A 19,292-nucleotide genomic window follows, 5' to 3' on the forward strand; every position below is an offset into this window, starting at 1 on the left:
AGCCAGTGTGTCTTTGTTGGTAATATATGCCCAGTGTTGAGAAAGTTACATTTGGGGAGATCAGAATAATATATTTCAAACAATTATAGAACAATTAGATGCTAAACTGGTAGTAGCTAGTGACTAAAAATAGCAGAATTCTTAGAAGGAGAAGGTAGTAGTTAGAAAGCTTCATGGAAGAGATAAAGCCATGAAGTCATAAAGAATGAATAGATTTTTTTTTTTCCTATTTAAAACCTTTTGTTACCCATTCACTTAGAAAATCAGAAAATAGAGCAAGTGAAAAAAAAAAAAACTCAGACTCACATTCTTACCCACCCAGAGTTCTGTTAATCTCATGGTATATGTTTTTAATCCTTCTCTATTGCGTGATTTTTTTTTTTTTTTTTTTACTGTAACCGGAATCATAAAGTAGCCTGTTCTTTTCGATTATGAATGTATCCTAACAATCTTTCAATGTTGAGTTGGTCTGTTCCTCTAAATAGTAGCTGTACAAATGACTAAAGAAAAGGAAATAAGAGCACAGAAACAAGTGTCTTCAGTGAAATGTCTCTCAAGTCTATTACCCATTATGCAAATGAATTTTTTTTTAGTCTTGAGTTTTGAGAGTTCTTTATATAGTCTAGAGACTAGTCCTTTGTCAGTTATGTATTTTGCAGATATTTTCTTTAAGTGTGTAGCTTGTCTTTTCATTGTTTTAGCAGGATCTTTCACAAGGCAAAAGATTTTAATTTTGATAAAGTCCAACATTTCCTTTTATAAGTTACGCTTTTGGTGTCAAGTTTGTAATTCTTTGCCTAGCCCTAGATCCCAAAATTTTTTTATTTTTTTCTTAAAAGTTTTATAATTTTATGTTTTACATCTAAGTCCATGATCTATTTTGAGTTGATGTTCGTGTAACGTGTGAGACTTAGGTCAAGGTTCATTTTTTGCCTATGCATGTTCAATTGCTCCAGCACCATTTGTTGAAAAGGATTTGTTATAGCACAGGGAACTACATTCAATATCCTGTGATAAACTATAGGGAAAAAATATGAAAAAGAATGTGTATATATATATATAACTGAGTCACTGTACTGTACAGCAGAAATTAATACAACATTGTAAATATACTTCAGTAAAATAAATTTTTTACACCTTGCTCAAAAATTATTTGGGCATATTTGTGTGGGTCTGTTTATGGGCTCTCTATTAAGTTTCATTGATATATGTATCTGTCTCTCAACCAATACTCCACACAGTCTTGGTTACTATAGTTATATACTGTGTTATATATATAGTAAGCTTGAAATTGGGTAGACTAATTCATCCCATTTTATTCTTCCTTTTCAAAGTTATTTTAGCTGTTCTAGTTCCTTTTTTTCATGTAAATTTTGGAAGCAGCTTTTCTACATCTACAAAGAATCTTGCTGATATTTTGATAGGAATTATGTTAAACCTATGTATCAGTTTGGGGGAAATTGAGATCTTTGTTACATTGAGTGTTCCATTCCATGAACATGTTATCTCCTTTAGGTCTTTGATTTCTTTCATCAGCATTGTGTAGTTTTCAGCATACAGCTCTTGCATATATTTTGTTAGATTTTAAACCTAAGTATTTCACTTTTCTAAGTGATTGTATAAGTGGTATTGTATTTTTTATTTCAGTATCCACATATTTATTGCTAGTATATAGAAATACAAGTGACTTAAAAAATTTTTTTAAATTGTGGTTTAAATATGTATAACGTAAAATTTACCATTTTAGCCATCTTTAAGTATGCAGTTCTTAAAGTGCAATTGAGTACATTCACATTGTTGTGGAACTATCACCACCATACATCCACAGAACGTTTTTAATTTTGCAAAACTGAAACTCTGTGCCCGTTAAACAATAACTCCCTGATAAGGAAAACTCTGTTTTTCTTTCTGCTTGCTACTTACAAAACATTTCTGTACTCCAAATGTGTAGGAATTTTTTTCCACATCAAGCAGTTCTTTGACACCAGTTGTGTGTCCTACAGTGTAACTCAACTGGCATCAGATCCACAGGTTAAGAGTTCAGTTGCACAGGGTGCCCCCACATCACATGCCAGTTGCAAGTCCAGCTTGTCACCTGTGCTTCTGACCAACTGGTATAAATCAGAGGTTACCAAAACTCCCCCCTTGGGTTTGATAATTTGCTAGAGCAGCTCACAGAACTCAGGAAAACAGTTTTCTTACTAGATTACCAGTTTATTACAAAGGATGCAATTCAGCAACAGCTAGATGGAAGAGAAGCCCAGGGCAAGGTATGTGGGAAGGGACGCAGAGCTTCCTTGCCTTCTCCAGACACGCCACCCTCCTAGCACCTCCGCATGTTCACCAAACCCTATCCTTTTGGGCTTTTGTGGAGGCTTCATTACGTGGGTATGATTGATTAAATCATTGGCCATTGGTGATTCATTGACCCTCCAACCTCTCTTTCTCCCCAGAGGTTGTGTGGTAGCACTGTAAGTTCCAGCCCTCTAATCACAAGTTTGGTTCCCCTGGCAACAGTCCCCATCCTGTGATTAACTAGGGGCTTTCCAAAAATCACCTCATTAACGTAAACTCAGGTTGAGTTGAAGGGGCTTGTTATGAATAACAAAAAACACCTCTTTACCTTTACTGCTCTGGATCTATTTCAGGAGCTAGGAACAAAAACTGAATATTGTAACAAAAGATGCTTCCATTGCTCTTATCAGTTAGGAAGTCATAAGGGTTTTAGGGGTTATATGCCAGGAATAAGACTAAAACTAAGTATGTATTTCTCATTATAAATCATAATATCACATTCCCTGTTCCTTCCCCCTGCCCACAGCCCCTGGCAACCACTATTCTACTTTCTGTCTCTATGAGTTTGATTCCTCTAAGTACCTCATATGAGTGGAATCATACAGTATTTGTTCTTTTGTGACTGGCTTTTTCTACTTAGCATAATGTCTTCAGGGTTCATCCATTTGATAGCATGTGTCAGAATTTCATTCCTTTTTAAGGCTAATATTCCAGTGCATGTATATACCATATTTTGTTTATCCAGTCATCCATCGAAGGACACTTTGGTTGCTTCCACCTTTTGGCTATTGTAAATAATGCTTCTATGTCATGGGTATGTAAATGTCTCTTCAAGACCCTGCTTTCAAGTCTTTTGGAGATATATATGTGTATATATATATATATATATTCATATACAGAAGTATTTGTGTATAATTCTATTTTTAATTTTTTGAGGAATCACCAAACTTTTCCACAGTGGCTGCATCATTTTACATTTCTACTAACAGTGCACAAGGTTCCAATTTCTCCAAATCTTTGCCAACACTTGTTATTTTCTTTTTTTTTTTAAATAAATTTATTTATTTATGGCTGCGTTGGGTCTTCGCTGCTGTGCGCGGGCTTTCTCTAGTTGCAGAGAGCAGGGGCTACTCTTTGTTGTGGTGTGCGGGCTTCTCATTGCAGTGGCTTCTCTTGTTGCGGAGCATGGGCTCTAGGCGCGTGGGCTTCAGTAGTTGTGGCACGCAGGCTCAGTAGTTGTGGCTTGTGGGCTCTAGAGCGCAGGCTCAGTTGCCCCATGGCATGTGGGATCTTCCCAGACCAGGGATCGAATCCGTGTATCCTGCATTGGCAGGCAGACTCTTAACCCACCAGGGAAGTCCCTGCCAACACTTGTTATTTTCTGTGTGTGGTTTTTTTTGTTAGTTAGTTTGTTTTAGTTTTGTAATAGCCATCCAAATGGTGTGAACTAGTATCTCACTGAGGTTTTGATTTGCATTTCCCTAATGATAAAATTGACTTGTTATGAATATTTAGTATCCTGCCACCTTGCTGAAGTCATTTATTAATTCTAGGAGAATTTTTGTAGATTCCTTGGAATTCTCTGGGTAAACATTATGCCATCTGAAATAGAACAGTTTTATTTCTTCCTTTTGGATTTGTATGTGTATATGTCCTTTTCTTGCTCTGTTACACTGGCTACAACTTCTAGCACTATGTTGAATAAGTGTGATGAAAGTGGACATCCTGATCTTAGTAGGAAAAGCATTCAGTGTTTCATCATTAAATATAATGTTAGCTGTAGAATTTTTTTGTGTGCTTCTTACCAAGTTGAAGAAATTCCCCTTTATCCTGAATGGATGTTGAGTTCTGTCACGTGCTTTTTGGCATCTGTTGCATGATTGTGTAGTTTTCCTTCTTTGCCTGTTATTATGTGGATTATATTGATTTATTTATTGTTTGAATTTTGAACTAGCCTTGCATCCTTGGAATAAACCTCACTTGGTCATGGTATATAATTCTCTTTATATCTTACTGAATTCTATTTGGTAATATTTTGTTAAGGATTTATGCATCTATATTTATGAGGGATATTGGTCTATAATTTTTTTGTTTTTTTTTTTAGCTCTCTTTGATTTTGGTATCACAGTAATGGTAGCTTCATAAAATGAATTGAAAAATGTTCATTCTGTCTTCTGGAAGAGATTGTGTAGAATTGGTAGTTCTTGTTTAAATGTCAGATAAAATTTTCCAGTGAAACCATCTGGGCTTGGATATCTTTTTTGGAAGTTTTAAAATTATGAATTCAATTTCCCTAGAAGTTGAAGGGCTGTTTAAATGATCTTTTTCATAATAGTTGAGTTGTGGTGGTTTGTGTTTTTCAAATAGTGATCCATTTTGTCGAAGTTGTCAAATTTATGTCAAATTTATTTTGAGCACCAAAAAGGAGTCTACATTCTTTTTAACCTCTCTACTGCTTTCTTTTACCTCCTGGTAGTTGTTAGTATTTTCCCTTAGAAATGTCAAAATTTGAAATTCCATAGCTCCCCTTGGCCGACCTATTATAGAATTGTTTCTCCTTTCTGCCTATCTGAAATTTGTTTTGCTTTGTCTGCAAACATTCCCTCAGCACTGTGTTCTATGGGAGAAAATAAGGTGAGAACTGTTGATATAAAGTGCCTTATATCTGTGTTTCCCTGGGCTTGCAGTTTAAGTTTCTAATAGTCAGGAACAGTGTCTTCTTTCTATCCCCCGCAGCTGCTCGTACAGAATAGATTCTTGGTAAGTATCTGTGAATGAATAACAACTTCATAAATACTTAGAAGAAAAGATAACCTCCTCTTCTAAAGGTTATACAACACCTTCCTTGAATCTTTAATATTCCTATTGGATACTAAACATGTACATTGTGAGACAGGCACTTATTTGGTCATCTATTGTAAGACTTTGAATATCATAAATATTGGTTAAGTCTAGACATTAGTACTGACTTTAGACAGCACCAGTGACAAAGAAATCATCATGTTATGGGCAAAAAAATGTTATGAATTTTGGAGATGGGGTAACAATCCTAGTACAAGACCAAGTAAATGATTATTTACACCAATATAAAGTTTCATAAATTTTCTTGGCTTATAAAATTCACGACTGTCTCAGCAGTTTTTTCACAGCACCTCTAGGACAAAAAGAATACCCATCCATTTGAAATTTGGTTAAAACAACTGTTTATGTCCCAACAACACCTTTTGGACACTGTACAGTTTCTCAGACCTTGGAGTCATAGTGGACATTCCACTGTCATTCCTCTTCCACATTGATTTTTCCCAGTATATGTTTTATCACAGCAGCTGCCAAAAATCCAGCTTCACAAAAAATATGGGATTATTGAAAGGAATGCAGCAGTCTTAACGTAGAAACTGTGAACTACCTCGAGCTGGTAGTTCACCCCATGTTCAAACAGGTGTTTTTGTACTTCCCTCAAAAACCTGAAAAATCCCGCAGTGCCCTGTGAGTTCGCTGGTGTGCCTTGGAGTGCTTTAGTGTGCAGCTTGCGGCCCTAATGACTGTCATCACAGAGGGTGGGAGGGAAAATCTCTCTGAAGGACTGAGGTGTCTTTTGGAGGGATGTGGGAATAGTGAAAAGGGATGTTTTGGGAGCATCAGTGGGGACCGAGTACGTGTTAAAGATTGACCCATAATCTTAGCTAAATAAACCATCTGTCTATAACCTTATCTCTTCTAAAGCTTTGAGTTAAATGCCATACATATCTAATATTCACTAGGGACTACAGTTTATCTCGATATTAATTTTTACTATTGTCAGTTCATATGCATAATATTTTTATTTTTCTTTAATACCGTTGTCATACTTTTTATGTAAAAATAAAAATTCAGTATGAAACTCTGATGTTGATGTAGGATGACTTATAGTCTTTGATTCTGTCCTTATTACTTGTACTATTACATTAGCTTTTTAAAAAATGTCGCTTGAGTCCAATCTTTGTTTCTGACTCATAGAAACAAAATATAATTTTTGAGTCAATCAAAAGCTCTTGTTTTTTCTCTCTATTTGTGTAGAACAAATCACCTGCTGCAGTTACAGAACCAGAGACAAATAAATTTGATAGTACTGGATACGATAAGGACTTAGTAGAAGCTTTGGAAAGAGATATAATTTCTCAGAATCCCAATGTTCGATGGTAAGTTATATCACAACAAAATAATTGGATGTTGCTTTTTGGAACAGAAAATGGAACAAATGTGGGCATGTACTGAAGATCAGTCCTTGAGGATAGAACCTGAGGACATACAATGTGAGCATGACACATAATGAAAAACTTGACTTTGGTTCAGGCTGTACCAGTTTTTGTCTGAGATTTTTTAATTTAATAAAATAAATAATAATAAAATTTTTATTGAATTAAAAATTCTACATACAGAATGGGAACAAGATCACAGAAATTACATCTTCTTTTTGGGACATGGTAATGTCCCAGTGGTAAAATGGCAGTCATTCTTATGCACGTGTATTGCTTGTTATCTTTAGGTTTATACAGTATATGTTGCTTTTATATCCTATTAGAGCAGTGGTTCTTAACTTTGTTACTGTTATATCTAAGGGGTAGATTAGGAGTTTGGGATTAACATATACACACTGCTATATATAAAATAGATAACCAACAAGGACCTACTGTATAGCATAGGGAATTATACTTAATATTTTGTAATAACCTAAAGGGAAAAGAATCCCTTTGGAATAACCTAAGGGAAAAGAATCTGAAAAAAAAAAAAATAGATATAGGGCTTCCCTGGTGGCGCAGTGGTTGAGAGTCTGCCTGCCAATGCAGGGGACATGGGGTTCGAGCCCTGGTCTGGGAAGATCCCACATGCCGCGGAGCAACTAGGCCCGTGAGCCACAGTTACTGAGCCTGCGCGTCTGGAGCCTGTGCTCCGCAACAAGAGAGGCCGCGATAGTGAGAGGCCCGCGCACCGCGATGAAGAGTGGCCCACACTTGCCACAACTGGAGAAAGCCCTCGCACAGAAACGAAGACCCAACACAGCCATAAATAAGAAATAAATAAATAAAATAAATTAATTAAAAAATATATATATAGTTGTATGTCTAACTGAATCACCCTGCTGTACACCTGAAACTAATACAACATTGTAAATCAACTATACTTCAATTAAAAAAATAAAAATAAATATTATATCTAATCAAAGAACTGTAATTTATCACAGTGAGTTATAAATCTCCCTTTCCCACAAAGTTAGGTACATTCTGTTATATGTTTTTTGTTAAAACTTTAATTATTTTTAGGTATAGTTTTGAGGGATATTTTAAAACATATTATCATGTCATATATCGTAATATATTATCATGCCACGTGTACCGGTTGTTGTAGTAGTAGTAGTGTTCCAGTGGTTGGAGATGACGTCACGGCAATCTCTATGATACTCTTTAATCTTGGTGTCTACCTCTTGATAGGGTTGGGGGCAAAGCAGCAGTTTCGCAACCTGTGTCTGCTTTATGCCCTTTTTATTCTTTATGGGTTTTTTTAACGGGCTCATTGTTTCTAAATCATGGAATTTATGGAATGAGCATTTTAAGAGCAGAAGTTTAAAATGAGATGGCATAATAATACTTAAATTGTAGGCCTGTAGACCTGTGTTCTCATTCACCAAGCTGAAAATCATTACTCCCAAGAATTGAAGATTCAGGGACTTCCCTGGTGGTCCAGTGGCTAAGACTCTGCGCTCCCAATGCAGGGGGCTCGAGTACGATCCCTGGTCGGGAACTGGATCCCGCCTGCTGCAACTGAAGATCCCGCACACGGCAATGAAGATCCCACGTGCCGCAACTAAGACCTGATGCGGCCAAATAAATAAATAAATATTTTTAAAAATTAAAAAAGAATTGAAGATTCAGATTGTGCTCTTTCTATATACTGGTTGGTGTGGCAGGCCTCGTCACAGTGTGTTAGTTCACTAGTGCCTAGGAAGAAGCTTAGCATTCGGTCAGCAACGTCAGATCATGTGCTTTCAGCGATTCTCAAGAATGACTACATAGAGTTAAATATGTGATCTAAGGTTGTTGATAAAATATCTTCTCTTTCAGGGATGATATTGCTGATTTAGTAGAAGCTAAAAAGTTGCTTAAGGAAGCTGTGGTGTTACCAATGTGGATGCCAGAATTCTTCAAAGGCATTAGGAGACCATGGAAAGTAAGTGTATTACTATAACGGCATTATCAAAGCAAATGGCAAGTGCATTGCTATAGAAAGCCAATATTTATCTGTGTTGGGGGAAGTGGGAGGAGAAAGTAGAGCAGGTAAAGAAAATTTTAAACTATGTTGTGTTATTCAGAACTTTGTTTAGACCAAGAGCTACTGCAAGGTTTCCAGAATAAGAAATAGGTACAGGACTTCCCTGGTGGCACAGCGGTTAAGACTCCGCCTGCCAATGCAGGGGACATGGGTTCGAGCCCTGGTCCGGGAGGATCCCACATGCTGCGGAGCAACTAAGCCCATGTGCCATAACTACTGAGCCCACGTGCCACTACTACGGAAGCCTGCGCACCTAGAGCCTGTGCTCTGCAACAAGAGAAGCCACCGCAATGAGAAGCCCGCACACAGCAACAAAGACCCAACGCAGCATAAATAAATGAATGAATGAATGAATAAATAAATTTACTAAAAGAAAAGGAATAGGTACAATGTGGTATTTGGAAAGTTGGACACATAGCAGATTTATAATGAGCTTATATTTGCAAATATGAACAGGTCACCTAATGCAAAAATACTCCATTTTACGTGTTGTGTTGCAGAACTTATATCTGTATTTCTTGGAATTGTTCTTAAGAAATTAATAAGGTATATCTGTATCTAATGAGTACTTTTTAAAAGTCATGTGCTGATATGAAAAGAGACTGTCCAAAAAAGTCTTGGATTTGGGAAATGTGCTAATGGCTAACTCTGTACTTATTTTTAAAAATTCTTGAAAGGTTAAGTGATAAGCAAGATACAAAATTATAGACATACAGCTATGTAAAAAAAAAACCAAACAACTAATTTGAGCAAAAAGACTAGCAGGAAATATATCCAGATACTAATGGTACCTGTGTTAGGGTATGATATTATATCAGTACTATAATATTGATTATATTTTTTCTCATCTCTTAGTTCCAATTTTTTAATAATGTGTAGTTACCCTACTTTTGTAATGGAAAAAGTAAATTTGTGATAAAGTATCCTTCTATCTTTGTCTTTTACTTAATATTATGTGTAAGTTGGTTGAAAATTGATCCTTAGTAATGGAATTCTTGTGAATTAGAACAATGGCACATAAATCCTTCGCTGATGCTATTATATTCCCAACAGGGAGTGTTGATGGTTGGCCCACCTGGCACAGGAAAGACCCTCCTTGCTAAAGCAGTAGCTACTGAATGCAAGACAACGTTCTTCAATGTCTCTTCATCAACTCTGACTTCCAAATACAGAGGAGAGTCTGAGAAGCTTGTTCGTCTTCTGTTCGAAATGGTGAATGCTTGAGCCAACCCTAATGATTCTTTGCCTCTAGAAGGGGAGAAAGTGAGTTGTAACTACAGCGCGTAGAATCGCTAGGCAGGATACTTTTGTGCCCAGAGTGTCATTCCTGTGCTCTTGAAGGTAGAAAATTTTTATTCATTACTAACATGAATAACTTGCTTTTCTCTCTGACTCCTTTTCTCTGGAGGAAGGGCTGTCTCTGTTAGCTTATGGACATGCTCATGTTACGGGATCTGCATTACTGATCTGCTATAGGAATGTGAAATTATTAGGGTTTTTAAATCAGGTTTAGTTATAGTAAATGCAGTATTAGAACAATAATGAGAAAAGGTGAAAATCATAAGTAGATATGGAACTGAGATACCTCCAGTCTATTAACTATATCAAATACCCTGAGTTTAATTAACCAGTCTTTGGATTAAGTTCTTCGCTTCTTTGAGTTTCTTTTTCCTTCTTCCACTGCCACTCATCTGAGTATCAGAAGAAGAAATGTAATTCAAGTTCTGGTTGAGTGTTTAGGTTGAATTCAACAGCTTTTTAGACTTCAGACTTTAAGTTTCACTTACTATTTCCGTCTTACCTCATTTAAGAAATTGTGTAGTTATATGCATGAGGACAGAGTTATGTTTATTATATAGATAGTGAAAAAGATTTACATTCCTGGTCATGGTGGACAAAACCTTAGGTGACCATGCTAATATTATACCAGATCTTCCTTCCTAGGCTGAGAATAAAACAAACAAAACCCCTCACAATTTCATGTTATCTTGTTTTCTGTAAAGGCTTCTTCCTGTTTCAGTTCCCATTTTCTTTCTCCTCCAGCTTCGATAATTCATAAGGCAGGATGTAAATTCTGACAGGTTCTTATGGACTATTAATAGTCCATCCCACAGTAGGAATCTAATGGAGAACCTCTTAGATCATTTTGAAAAATTAGCTTGCTATTTGCTTCAGGGGTAAAATTATATTGTCAGTATTCCAGAATAACTAGGCTTTTTTAAAATGTAAGCTAGGGGACTTCCCTGGTGGTCCAGTGGGTAAGACTCCGCGCTCCCAGTGCCGGGGGCCCAGGTTCGATCCCTGGTCGGGGAACTAGATCCCACATGCATGCCGCAACTAATAAGTCTGCATGCCGCAACTAAGACCCAGAGCAGCCAAAATAAATAATAAATAAATAAATATTTTTAAAATTTTATTAAGAAAAAAATGTAAGCTAAATAGGGTGAATGGGGACTTCCCTGATGGTCCAGTGGTTAAGACTCCACGCTCCCACTGCAGGGGGCACAGGTTCAAACCCTGGTTGGGGAACTAAGATATCCCGCATGCCAAAAAAGAAAAAAAAAAAAAAAGTAAATAGGGTGAATGGCTAAGTGTGGCATCTTCAGAGTCAGGTGGCCTGGGTTTAGATCCCACTTCTGTCACTTTCCTAGATGGCTAACTGTGGGAAAATTCCTCTCCTGTCCCTCAGTCGCTTTATCTATAAGAGGAGGACAATAATTTAGGACCTACCTCTGTAATGTTTGGAGGGTGAAATCAGCCAATACATGTAAACTGCTTAATACAGAGCCTGACTCATAAGGACTCATAAATATTAACTGTTACTGTTTAAGAGTTATTTGATATTTTTTTTTAATGTAGGATTTTATATTAAGGAGAAAGGACTATTTTCTTCTATGAGGGAAAGCCTCTTACAAAGTGGTAATTTGCAATATTTTTGTATACTGCGGTTTATAAAAATATATCAAACAACTTTTTTACTGGCTTCCCTGGTATTGCCTAGGAAAACCTTAACCATCTTTAAATAAATCCTGGCTTATCTGGAGCGTGCTACTTTGAGTTGCCCACTTGAGCAGCGGCTCAGTCGCAAACCAGTGCCTGCAGATTGGAGCTTCTGCCTGTCTGAATTTTGGTTATGGCTCATTTGAAACCACCTTGATTTTCTTCTGTTCATCATATGGACTTTCTCAAGGAAAATTGTACTGCCTCTCAAATCTTGGTTTTGACTACAGATGACTGCCTCTCTCTTTGAGTGCCCCTCCCCCCGAATCTCAAAGTGAGCATTCCTCAGGGCCTGTATTTTGAATAAGGCCACTTAAATATTATAAAAGTCTGTCCAGGGTTTTTCACGTGACATGGTAACAAACACATATAAAAACTTAATTGTATAGTTTTTGTTGTATTGTCAGGAACTTTCATTTTCAAGTGTCAGAAATCTAATCAAATGAACAACAATCTCAGTTGCTCCAGCAAAATTCCAGAGATTAATGTTTGGTCTCTTTTGAGTCACATGCTTATGCCTGGACCCTTCTGGGACTCCAGCAGAGTTGGCCTCTCTTGAAGTAATGGAATAAGAATGAAAAAGAGATGATTTACAAATGAAAAAGAGAGCTTCTCTTATCAGAAGGAGTCGTGCTGTGCAGGCAGAAACAATTGGTTTCCTCTCCAAGTCTCTCTACATTACTTTCTCAGGTCATCCAAAGCCAATTTTAAATGTGTCACATAGCCTCTGCTTTAAGTCAGACCTTTCTACACACCCTCAGTATTTGGGAAGACTCAGTCTAGTAATTTTTGCTTGAAATTTAATTTTTGTTGTTGGTTCTGTTGGTAGATGGTTGCTGGCTAGAATTTCAGTTATAAATTTTCTTGCATGTTTGCTTTTTACTTTCTTTCCCTCCATCCAGTTTTTTTTTTTCTCCTTCTGTCTGTTTCTTGAAAAGAAAGTACAAAATTTTTTGTACACAGTACCTAAGTTCCAAGTAGGAATACCTTATTAAAAATGTATTAGTAGGGCTCTTGGTTAAGAATCTGCCTGCCAATGCAGGGGACATGGGTTCGATCCCTGGTCCGGGAAGATCCCACATGCCGGGGAGCAACTAAGCCCTTGCACCACAACTACTGAGCCTGCATGCCACAACTACTGAGCCTGCATGCCACAACTACTGAAGCCTGCGTGCCTAGAGCCCATGCTCTGCAACAAGAGAAGCCACCACAATAAGCCCGTGGACTGCAACGAAGAGTAGCCCCTGCTCACCACAACTAGAGACAGCCCGCACACAGCAACAAAGACCCAACACAGCCAAAAATAAATAAATAAAATAAATAAATTTTTAAAAGTGTATTATTATCCATTATTATTATTATTATTATTATTATTATTATTATTATTATTATTATTATTATCTTACTATCCCTTTGGAGGCAATAGATGACTTAGAATTCAAGTTTTTAACTAGAAAAGAAAGTGAGATTTAACGATTAGGATTTTCCAAGTGAACAGACTAAAACTGAATCTATACTTTGGAAGCACTGTGCTTTCAACACAGTTAATCGCCTCTTAGAGGATACTGAATTATAACCTCATGGTCCAAAGAATTGATGGACTCAGTACAATTGCGTGTTCAAATCTGTAATGTTCACTTGCTATTGTGGACTTCCATTTTTAGAAGAACCTTTAAAATGCTGTTTGATCACTTAAGCTCTGTTTTGAGAAATCTTTGCCATCATTTACGTTCAAGCTTTCTTGTGCAATGATTCTGTAAGTTTGGATGTTTTGCTTAAAAAATGATTAACAATAAACATTAGTTACTATAATAAAATGCTTCTTATCAACTCTACTCCAATTAAAAAAAAGTCTACTAAAAACAAAAAGAACAATAAGTAAATAAAATTAAATGCCTCTTCAGTCTCCTTAAGAAACAGGTGATAACTATTGAGTCTTACATAGCTGTTTACTAGATAATACTTGACTAGATCTATTAGTTAATGGATCAATCTTCCCTGTCCTTTGGTTTGGGGAAGAAATGCATTTAAGGTACAAAAATAAACTTGGGGGATATAATTCAGCCATAAAGAAAAATGAAGTACTGGGACTTCTGGTGGCGCAGTGGTTAAGAATCCGCCTGCCAATGCAGGGGACATGGGTTCGATCCCTGGTCCGGGAAGATCCCACATGCCGCGGAGCAACTAAGCCCGTGTGCCACAACTACTGAGCCTGCACTCTAGAGCCCGCGAGCCACAACTACTGAGCCTGCATGCCACAACTACTGAAGCCTGCGCGCCTAGAGTCCATGCTCTGCAACAAGAGAAGCCACTGCAATGAGAAGCCTGTGTGCCGCAACAAAGAGTAGACCCCGCTGTCTGCAACTAGAGAAAGCCTGCACACAGCAACGAAGACCCAATGCAGACAAAAAAAAGAGTGAAGTACTGTACATGCTACAATATAGATAAACATTGAAAACATGTTAAATGAAAGAAGGCAGACACAAAAGGCCACATATTGTATGATCCCATTTATTTGAAATGTCCAGAATAGGTAAATGCATAAAGACAGAAAATAGATTTGTGATTACCAGGGGCTAGGGGGAGGGAAGTATGGGTTATTTTTGGAGGGCAGTGAAAATGTTCTGGAATTTGATAGTGATGATGGTTGCACAACATTGTTAATATACTAAATACTGAATTGTCACTTTAAAATGGTTTAAGTGGTGAATTTTATGGTATATGAATTTTATCTCAAAAAAAAAAAACTGAGGCCATTAAATTGACCTCTAATTGACAACTTAAGAGGATAAAAATCAGTTGACCCTTGAACAACGTGAAGGTTAATCTGCATATAACTTACAGTGAGCCCTCTGTATCCACGGTTCCTCTACATCCTTCGGTTCAACCAACCACAGACTGTGTAGTACCGTAGTATTTACTATGGAAAAATATCCACATACGAGTGGACCCATGCGGTTCAAACCCGAGTTGTTCAAGGGTCAGCTGTACTTGTATTAGTCAAATGAAAAATGGCAATTTAATTAGAATCCCTTAGAGGGAATCTATGTGATTTTATTTAAGGTAATGGTTCTCTTTAACAAAAATTTTTCTAGAACTTTAGAACACTTGTCAGTATCTGTAAATGTCTTCCCACCATTGTTGTCCATATTATTGTAGTGTACAGGATAATCCTGTATTTACATGACTCATAAACAAATACATGTTGAATATAATCAGTTATAGTATTGAAGAGTATAAAAAATTGCCACGTAAGATTTAAGTGTATGATAGGTCTATACTGGAAGCTATATCTTAGCTGTTCCCATTCTATCCTCTCTCCCCAGTCTTAGGCAAAGGGGGTGCGAGGCACAGGGTGGCAGGCTCCACGGCTCTTTTCTAATTGCTAAACTATAGATGACTTTTCCATGAAATAAAAACCTCGTGTTGCATGGCTTCTCCCTTTAGGCTCGATTTTACTCTCCAGCCACCATATTTATCGACGAGATAGATTCCATTTGTAGCCGCAGAGGGACTTCCGAAGAGCACGAGGCAAGCAGAAGGGTGAAAGCCGAGCTGCTGATTCAGATGGACGGTATGCGAGTGTCTGTGCGTGAGCTGAGCGAGCCCCACTCACAGTGCTGACCCACACAGCCCCAGTGACGCGGGGCTGGCCAGCAGGTCCTGGAGATTGCCAGCGGTAAACTGGGGGCACTGACAGTGGTGACACACCAGCAGTTATGGCTGTGTATTCACAGGACACCCTCGGCCATACACACTGATCTCATTTTTAGCCATGAAATTGAAACAGATGCCGATTAACTGGCCTTAGAGAGGGATATGTATGGTTTTGAAGAAGTTTTTAAATTGCTATGTAGTTGTGCTGAACTAGTCTTTTGATCAAATCTATTTTGAGTCCTATTTTTTGCACACTGCAAAAACTCATTTTCCTTGGACCACAAATTCACATACGTACCAGTTAGCTTTATAAGTCTTAGGGAGGCTTGATGATTACCCTGCTTTTAATGTTGTGCTAAATATTTGATGATCTCTAAGTAGCTGAGCTTTGTTTTTTATTTTTTTACTGTGTTCTTATCCTTCCTCAAGGTGTTGGAGGTGCTTCTGAAAATGATGACCCTTCCAAAATGGTTATGGTTCTGGCAGCTACTAATTTTCCCTGGGATATTGATGAGGCTTTAAGACGACGGCTTGAAAAAAGAATCTATATTCCATTACCATCAGGTATCTTTATTTGAATCAGAAAGGTCATGTTAACTCTTAGGTAGTTTTGCTTAGAAATTTTAAAATTTGGTATTAATTAACTTTCCTTTAAAAGACAAATGTAGGATGTCTTTCCTTATTTTAACTGGTTTGGCTATATCTGGAGACTAAAGCCTTGATACTAGGAAATTTAAAATTCAATGAAATACTTCAATTTTAAAAAATAAAAATTAATTAATTAATTAAAATTTAAGAGTAAATACAATAAGAATAGGTCTTAAATTTTTTAAGCAAATAAGCTCTAAGAATTGGAAAACAACTTCTCAAATTAGACTGGAGAAAAATAAAACATTGTTTATGTTGAAGGCTTATATTTTTAAATTTGCTTCTACCAATAGCAAAAGGCAGGGAGGAGCTATTACGAATAAGTCTGCGTGAGCTGGAATTGGCTGATGATGTTGACCTTGCAAGTATAGCAGAAAACATGGAAGGTTATTCAGGTGCGGACATTACCAACGTGTGCAGGTATGAATTATTTTGGAAGCATAGGTGGTTTTTTTCTTTGTTTTTTGAAGCATAGGTTTTTGTGGGTATAAACTTCTATTATGAAGTTTTTATGCTGAATTAAGATAGATGAAGAATAAAGACCCACATTATAATCTAGTCAGAGACACAAGTTTTGGTATTAAGTTAGTGTTAGCTAACAGCTTCTCTCCTGTCTCTGTGATGCTTATTCTTTATATTATGGTACACTTTTAATAAAATTTAATTGCTATCTTATTATATCCTTTTAATTCTTCTTGGGCTTTTTGCTCAGATTCAACTGCTAAAAAAACAACTCAAGAACAGGCCTTATAGTCCAGTACTGGATTCTGTGCAGTACTACATATGTATATGTAATAAGATAATTACAGAATAACATACGCATTGAAAAATTCTTTTGTTTACACGTTTTTATTCAACCAAAACATCATTTTGTGGTTTTTTGTTTTTGCTTTTTAAATTTAAAACCTAGGGATGCATCCTTGATGGCAATGAGAAGGCGTATTGAAGGTTTGACCCCAGAAGAAATCAGAAATCTTTCAAGAGAAGAAATGCACATGCCTACAACTATGGAGGATTTTGAAATGGCTTTAAAAAAGGTTTCTAAGTCAGTATCTGCTGCAGACATTGAAAGATATGAGAAGTGGATATTTGAGTTTGGATCATGCTAAATTCTCACATGTAAACTGTGAGAAACCTGCATTAAGTGTTTGAATAATAATTAAAAGTAGTATTTCATTGCACCAAGCGCTATATTTTTTTAAATTTTCATAATGGTAAGAGTGAAAAAAAAGTATGATTCTGAATAAAGGAGATTTTTTAAAGTTACAAGCAAATTTGTTTTACTTTAGCATTACTGTATTTCTCTTTCACTGACAACATATGTTGCAGCACAGATGCTATTACTTAGCTTGGAAAACTGTCTTATATGTACATCTAAGTATACCATCTTCTCTTCCACTGCCTGCGGCCACTGTTCCTTCTAAAGAATAAGACTGGCTCTAGCTCCACAGGTGCCAGTGGATAGCTGAAAATTCCTGAACATTTTTATACAAGTAGCCATTTGATGCATGAACCACACCCAGTGTGCTTTCCTTCCTGCGTGGTGTTATGGTAACTTCCCTCCTCGTCCTGAGAGAGCTTTAAAGGCCCTTCATTTTACTGTGCATTTAAAATGAAAAAACAATATACATCTATATAAAACCTTGCCTGCCTGACTTTATTCTGCCTGTGTAAGAGGCTGCACTGTAGGCAAGTAGGTACTTTTAAGCCTGTGCTGCTCTCTGTACTCCAATGAAACTCATTAACCCGTCACTCATGGATACAAAGCATAAATAAAATATGTAATAGTTAATGGTGGAAGTAAAAGTTAATAAATGAAATAAAGGTTAATGGTATAAAATTTAGGTAAGATTTTATTTATAATTACTTATAAAAAAAAACACTTACTGTGGTGTCCCAACCATAGAAAACAGCCTCACAGGTAAGGAGAGAAGTCAGGATGGGAATTGCTGACTGCAAAGTCTACACTCTCCAACAAAAGCCTCCTACATTGTTCTCACTAGAATCTTCAAGCTTATGCTTAATGGATGAAATAAGACCCTGTCATCATTTAAAGTTAGAACTGGTGATTTTTAGCAACTGAGAGAGTGAGGAGGACATAAAAAAATAAAGTGTTACCAGCTGGGTGACTTGAGGATCAAATTGTAAACCGCATACTATTATTTATTCATCTATAATATGGAGATAGCACATTACAGGGCTGTTATTCCTTATTAAAAACAGCTAGGCAGGACTTCCCTGGTGGCACAGTGGTTAAGAATCCTCCTGCCGGACTTCCCTGGTGGCGCAGTGGTTAAGAATCCGCCTGCCAATACAGGGGACACGGGTTCGAGCCCTGGTCCGCGAAGATCCCACGTGAGTCCGTGTGCCTAGAGCCCGTGCTCCACAACAAGAGAAGCCACCGCAATGAGAAGCCCACGCACCGCAATGAAGAGTAGCCCCTGCTCACCGCAACAAGAGAAAACCCACGTGCAGCAACGAAGACCCAATGCAGCCAACAATAAAATAATTTAAAAAAGAAAAAGAATCCGCCTGCCAATGCAGGGGACACGGGTTCGAGCCCTGGTCTGGGAAGATCCCACATGCCGTGGAGCAACTAAGCCCAGGAGCCACAACTACTGCCCGCACACCTAGAGCCTGTGCTCTGCAACAAGAGGAGCCACCACAATAAGAAGCCCACAACGAAGAGTAGCCCCCACTGACCGCAACTAGAGAAAGCCTGCGCACAGCAACGAAGACCCAACACAGCCAAAAATAAATATTAAAAAAAAAAAAAAGCCAGGCAGAATGAATCATCACTCCTTTACTACCTTCATCTTTCCTCCACACATATTTAGCCAAAATCTAAGGTGGTTGGTCTTAAAAACCAGTCATTTCTTTTTTGAATAATGTGTTTTAAATGATGGGTTGCAATCAAAAGAAGAATTTTAATAAGTATTATATGTCCTAGATCACATTGTAAAATATACATCAATTTGGGTGATGGTTAAACACTATTGTAGGGTAAATAAGATTATATTTAGAACCACAAGAGCAAAGTCACGTTGTAATTCCGTGACATTGATGGACTCATTAACTGATGTGAGCCTTGGTTTCAGCCAGTGTTATGTGAAAGCAGCTATTATATATAAGTAACTCTCACATGGGCACAGTTTTTATTCCAAAAAGATTGTACTTTTTTCTTCAAAAAAATTTATTTTTAGAGTGAGAACATGTCACTATTTTAAAATCCTGGTTCATTCAAGGTAAGTAGTCTTGGTACAGGATACAATTAAATCATGATATACTTCAGTGATTTTATACTGAGTCACATACTTAATATTAAGGCACATTGTACTCAATAAAAAAATAAGTGTTAAGTTCTTGAGCTTTTAAATTAGAATTTC

The 19,292-nt window shown here is 37.1% G+C and overlaps 1 protein-coding gene across 1 annotated transcript in view; it reads left to right on the forward strand.

Moving 5' to 3' along the window:
- KATNA1 (katanin catalytic subunit A1) overlaps nt 1-19,246 on the forward strand; it is a 36,119-nt gene extending 16,873 nt beyond the window's left edge. Inside the window, exons 5-11 of the mRNA XM_082474775.1 lie at nt 6,352-6,473; nt 8,394-8,499; nt 9,655-9,813; nt 15,049-15,175; nt 15,688-15,822; nt 16,200-16,326; nt 16,817-19,246. Coding sequence (XP_082330901.1) covers nt 6,352-6,473; nt 8,394-8,499; nt 9,655-9,813; nt 15,049-15,175; nt 15,688-15,822; nt 16,200-16,326; nt 16,817-17,015 — 975 coding nt within the window. The 3' untranslated portion in view covers nt 17,016-19,246. The remainder of the gene's footprint in view (nt 1-6,351; nt 6,474-8,393; nt 8,500-9,654; nt 9,814-15,048; nt 15,176-15,687; nt 15,823-16,199; nt 16,327-16,816) is intronic.
- Nucleotides 19,247-19,292: the final 46 nt, after the last annotated feature.

Source organism: Balaenoptera physalus (assembly GCF_965194825.1).
Source record: "Balaenoptera physalus genome assembly, chromosome: 9".
Taxonomy (NCBI): domain Eukaryota; kingdom Metazoa; phylum Chordata; class Mammalia; order Artiodactyla; family Balaenopteridae; genus Balaenoptera; species Balaenoptera physalus.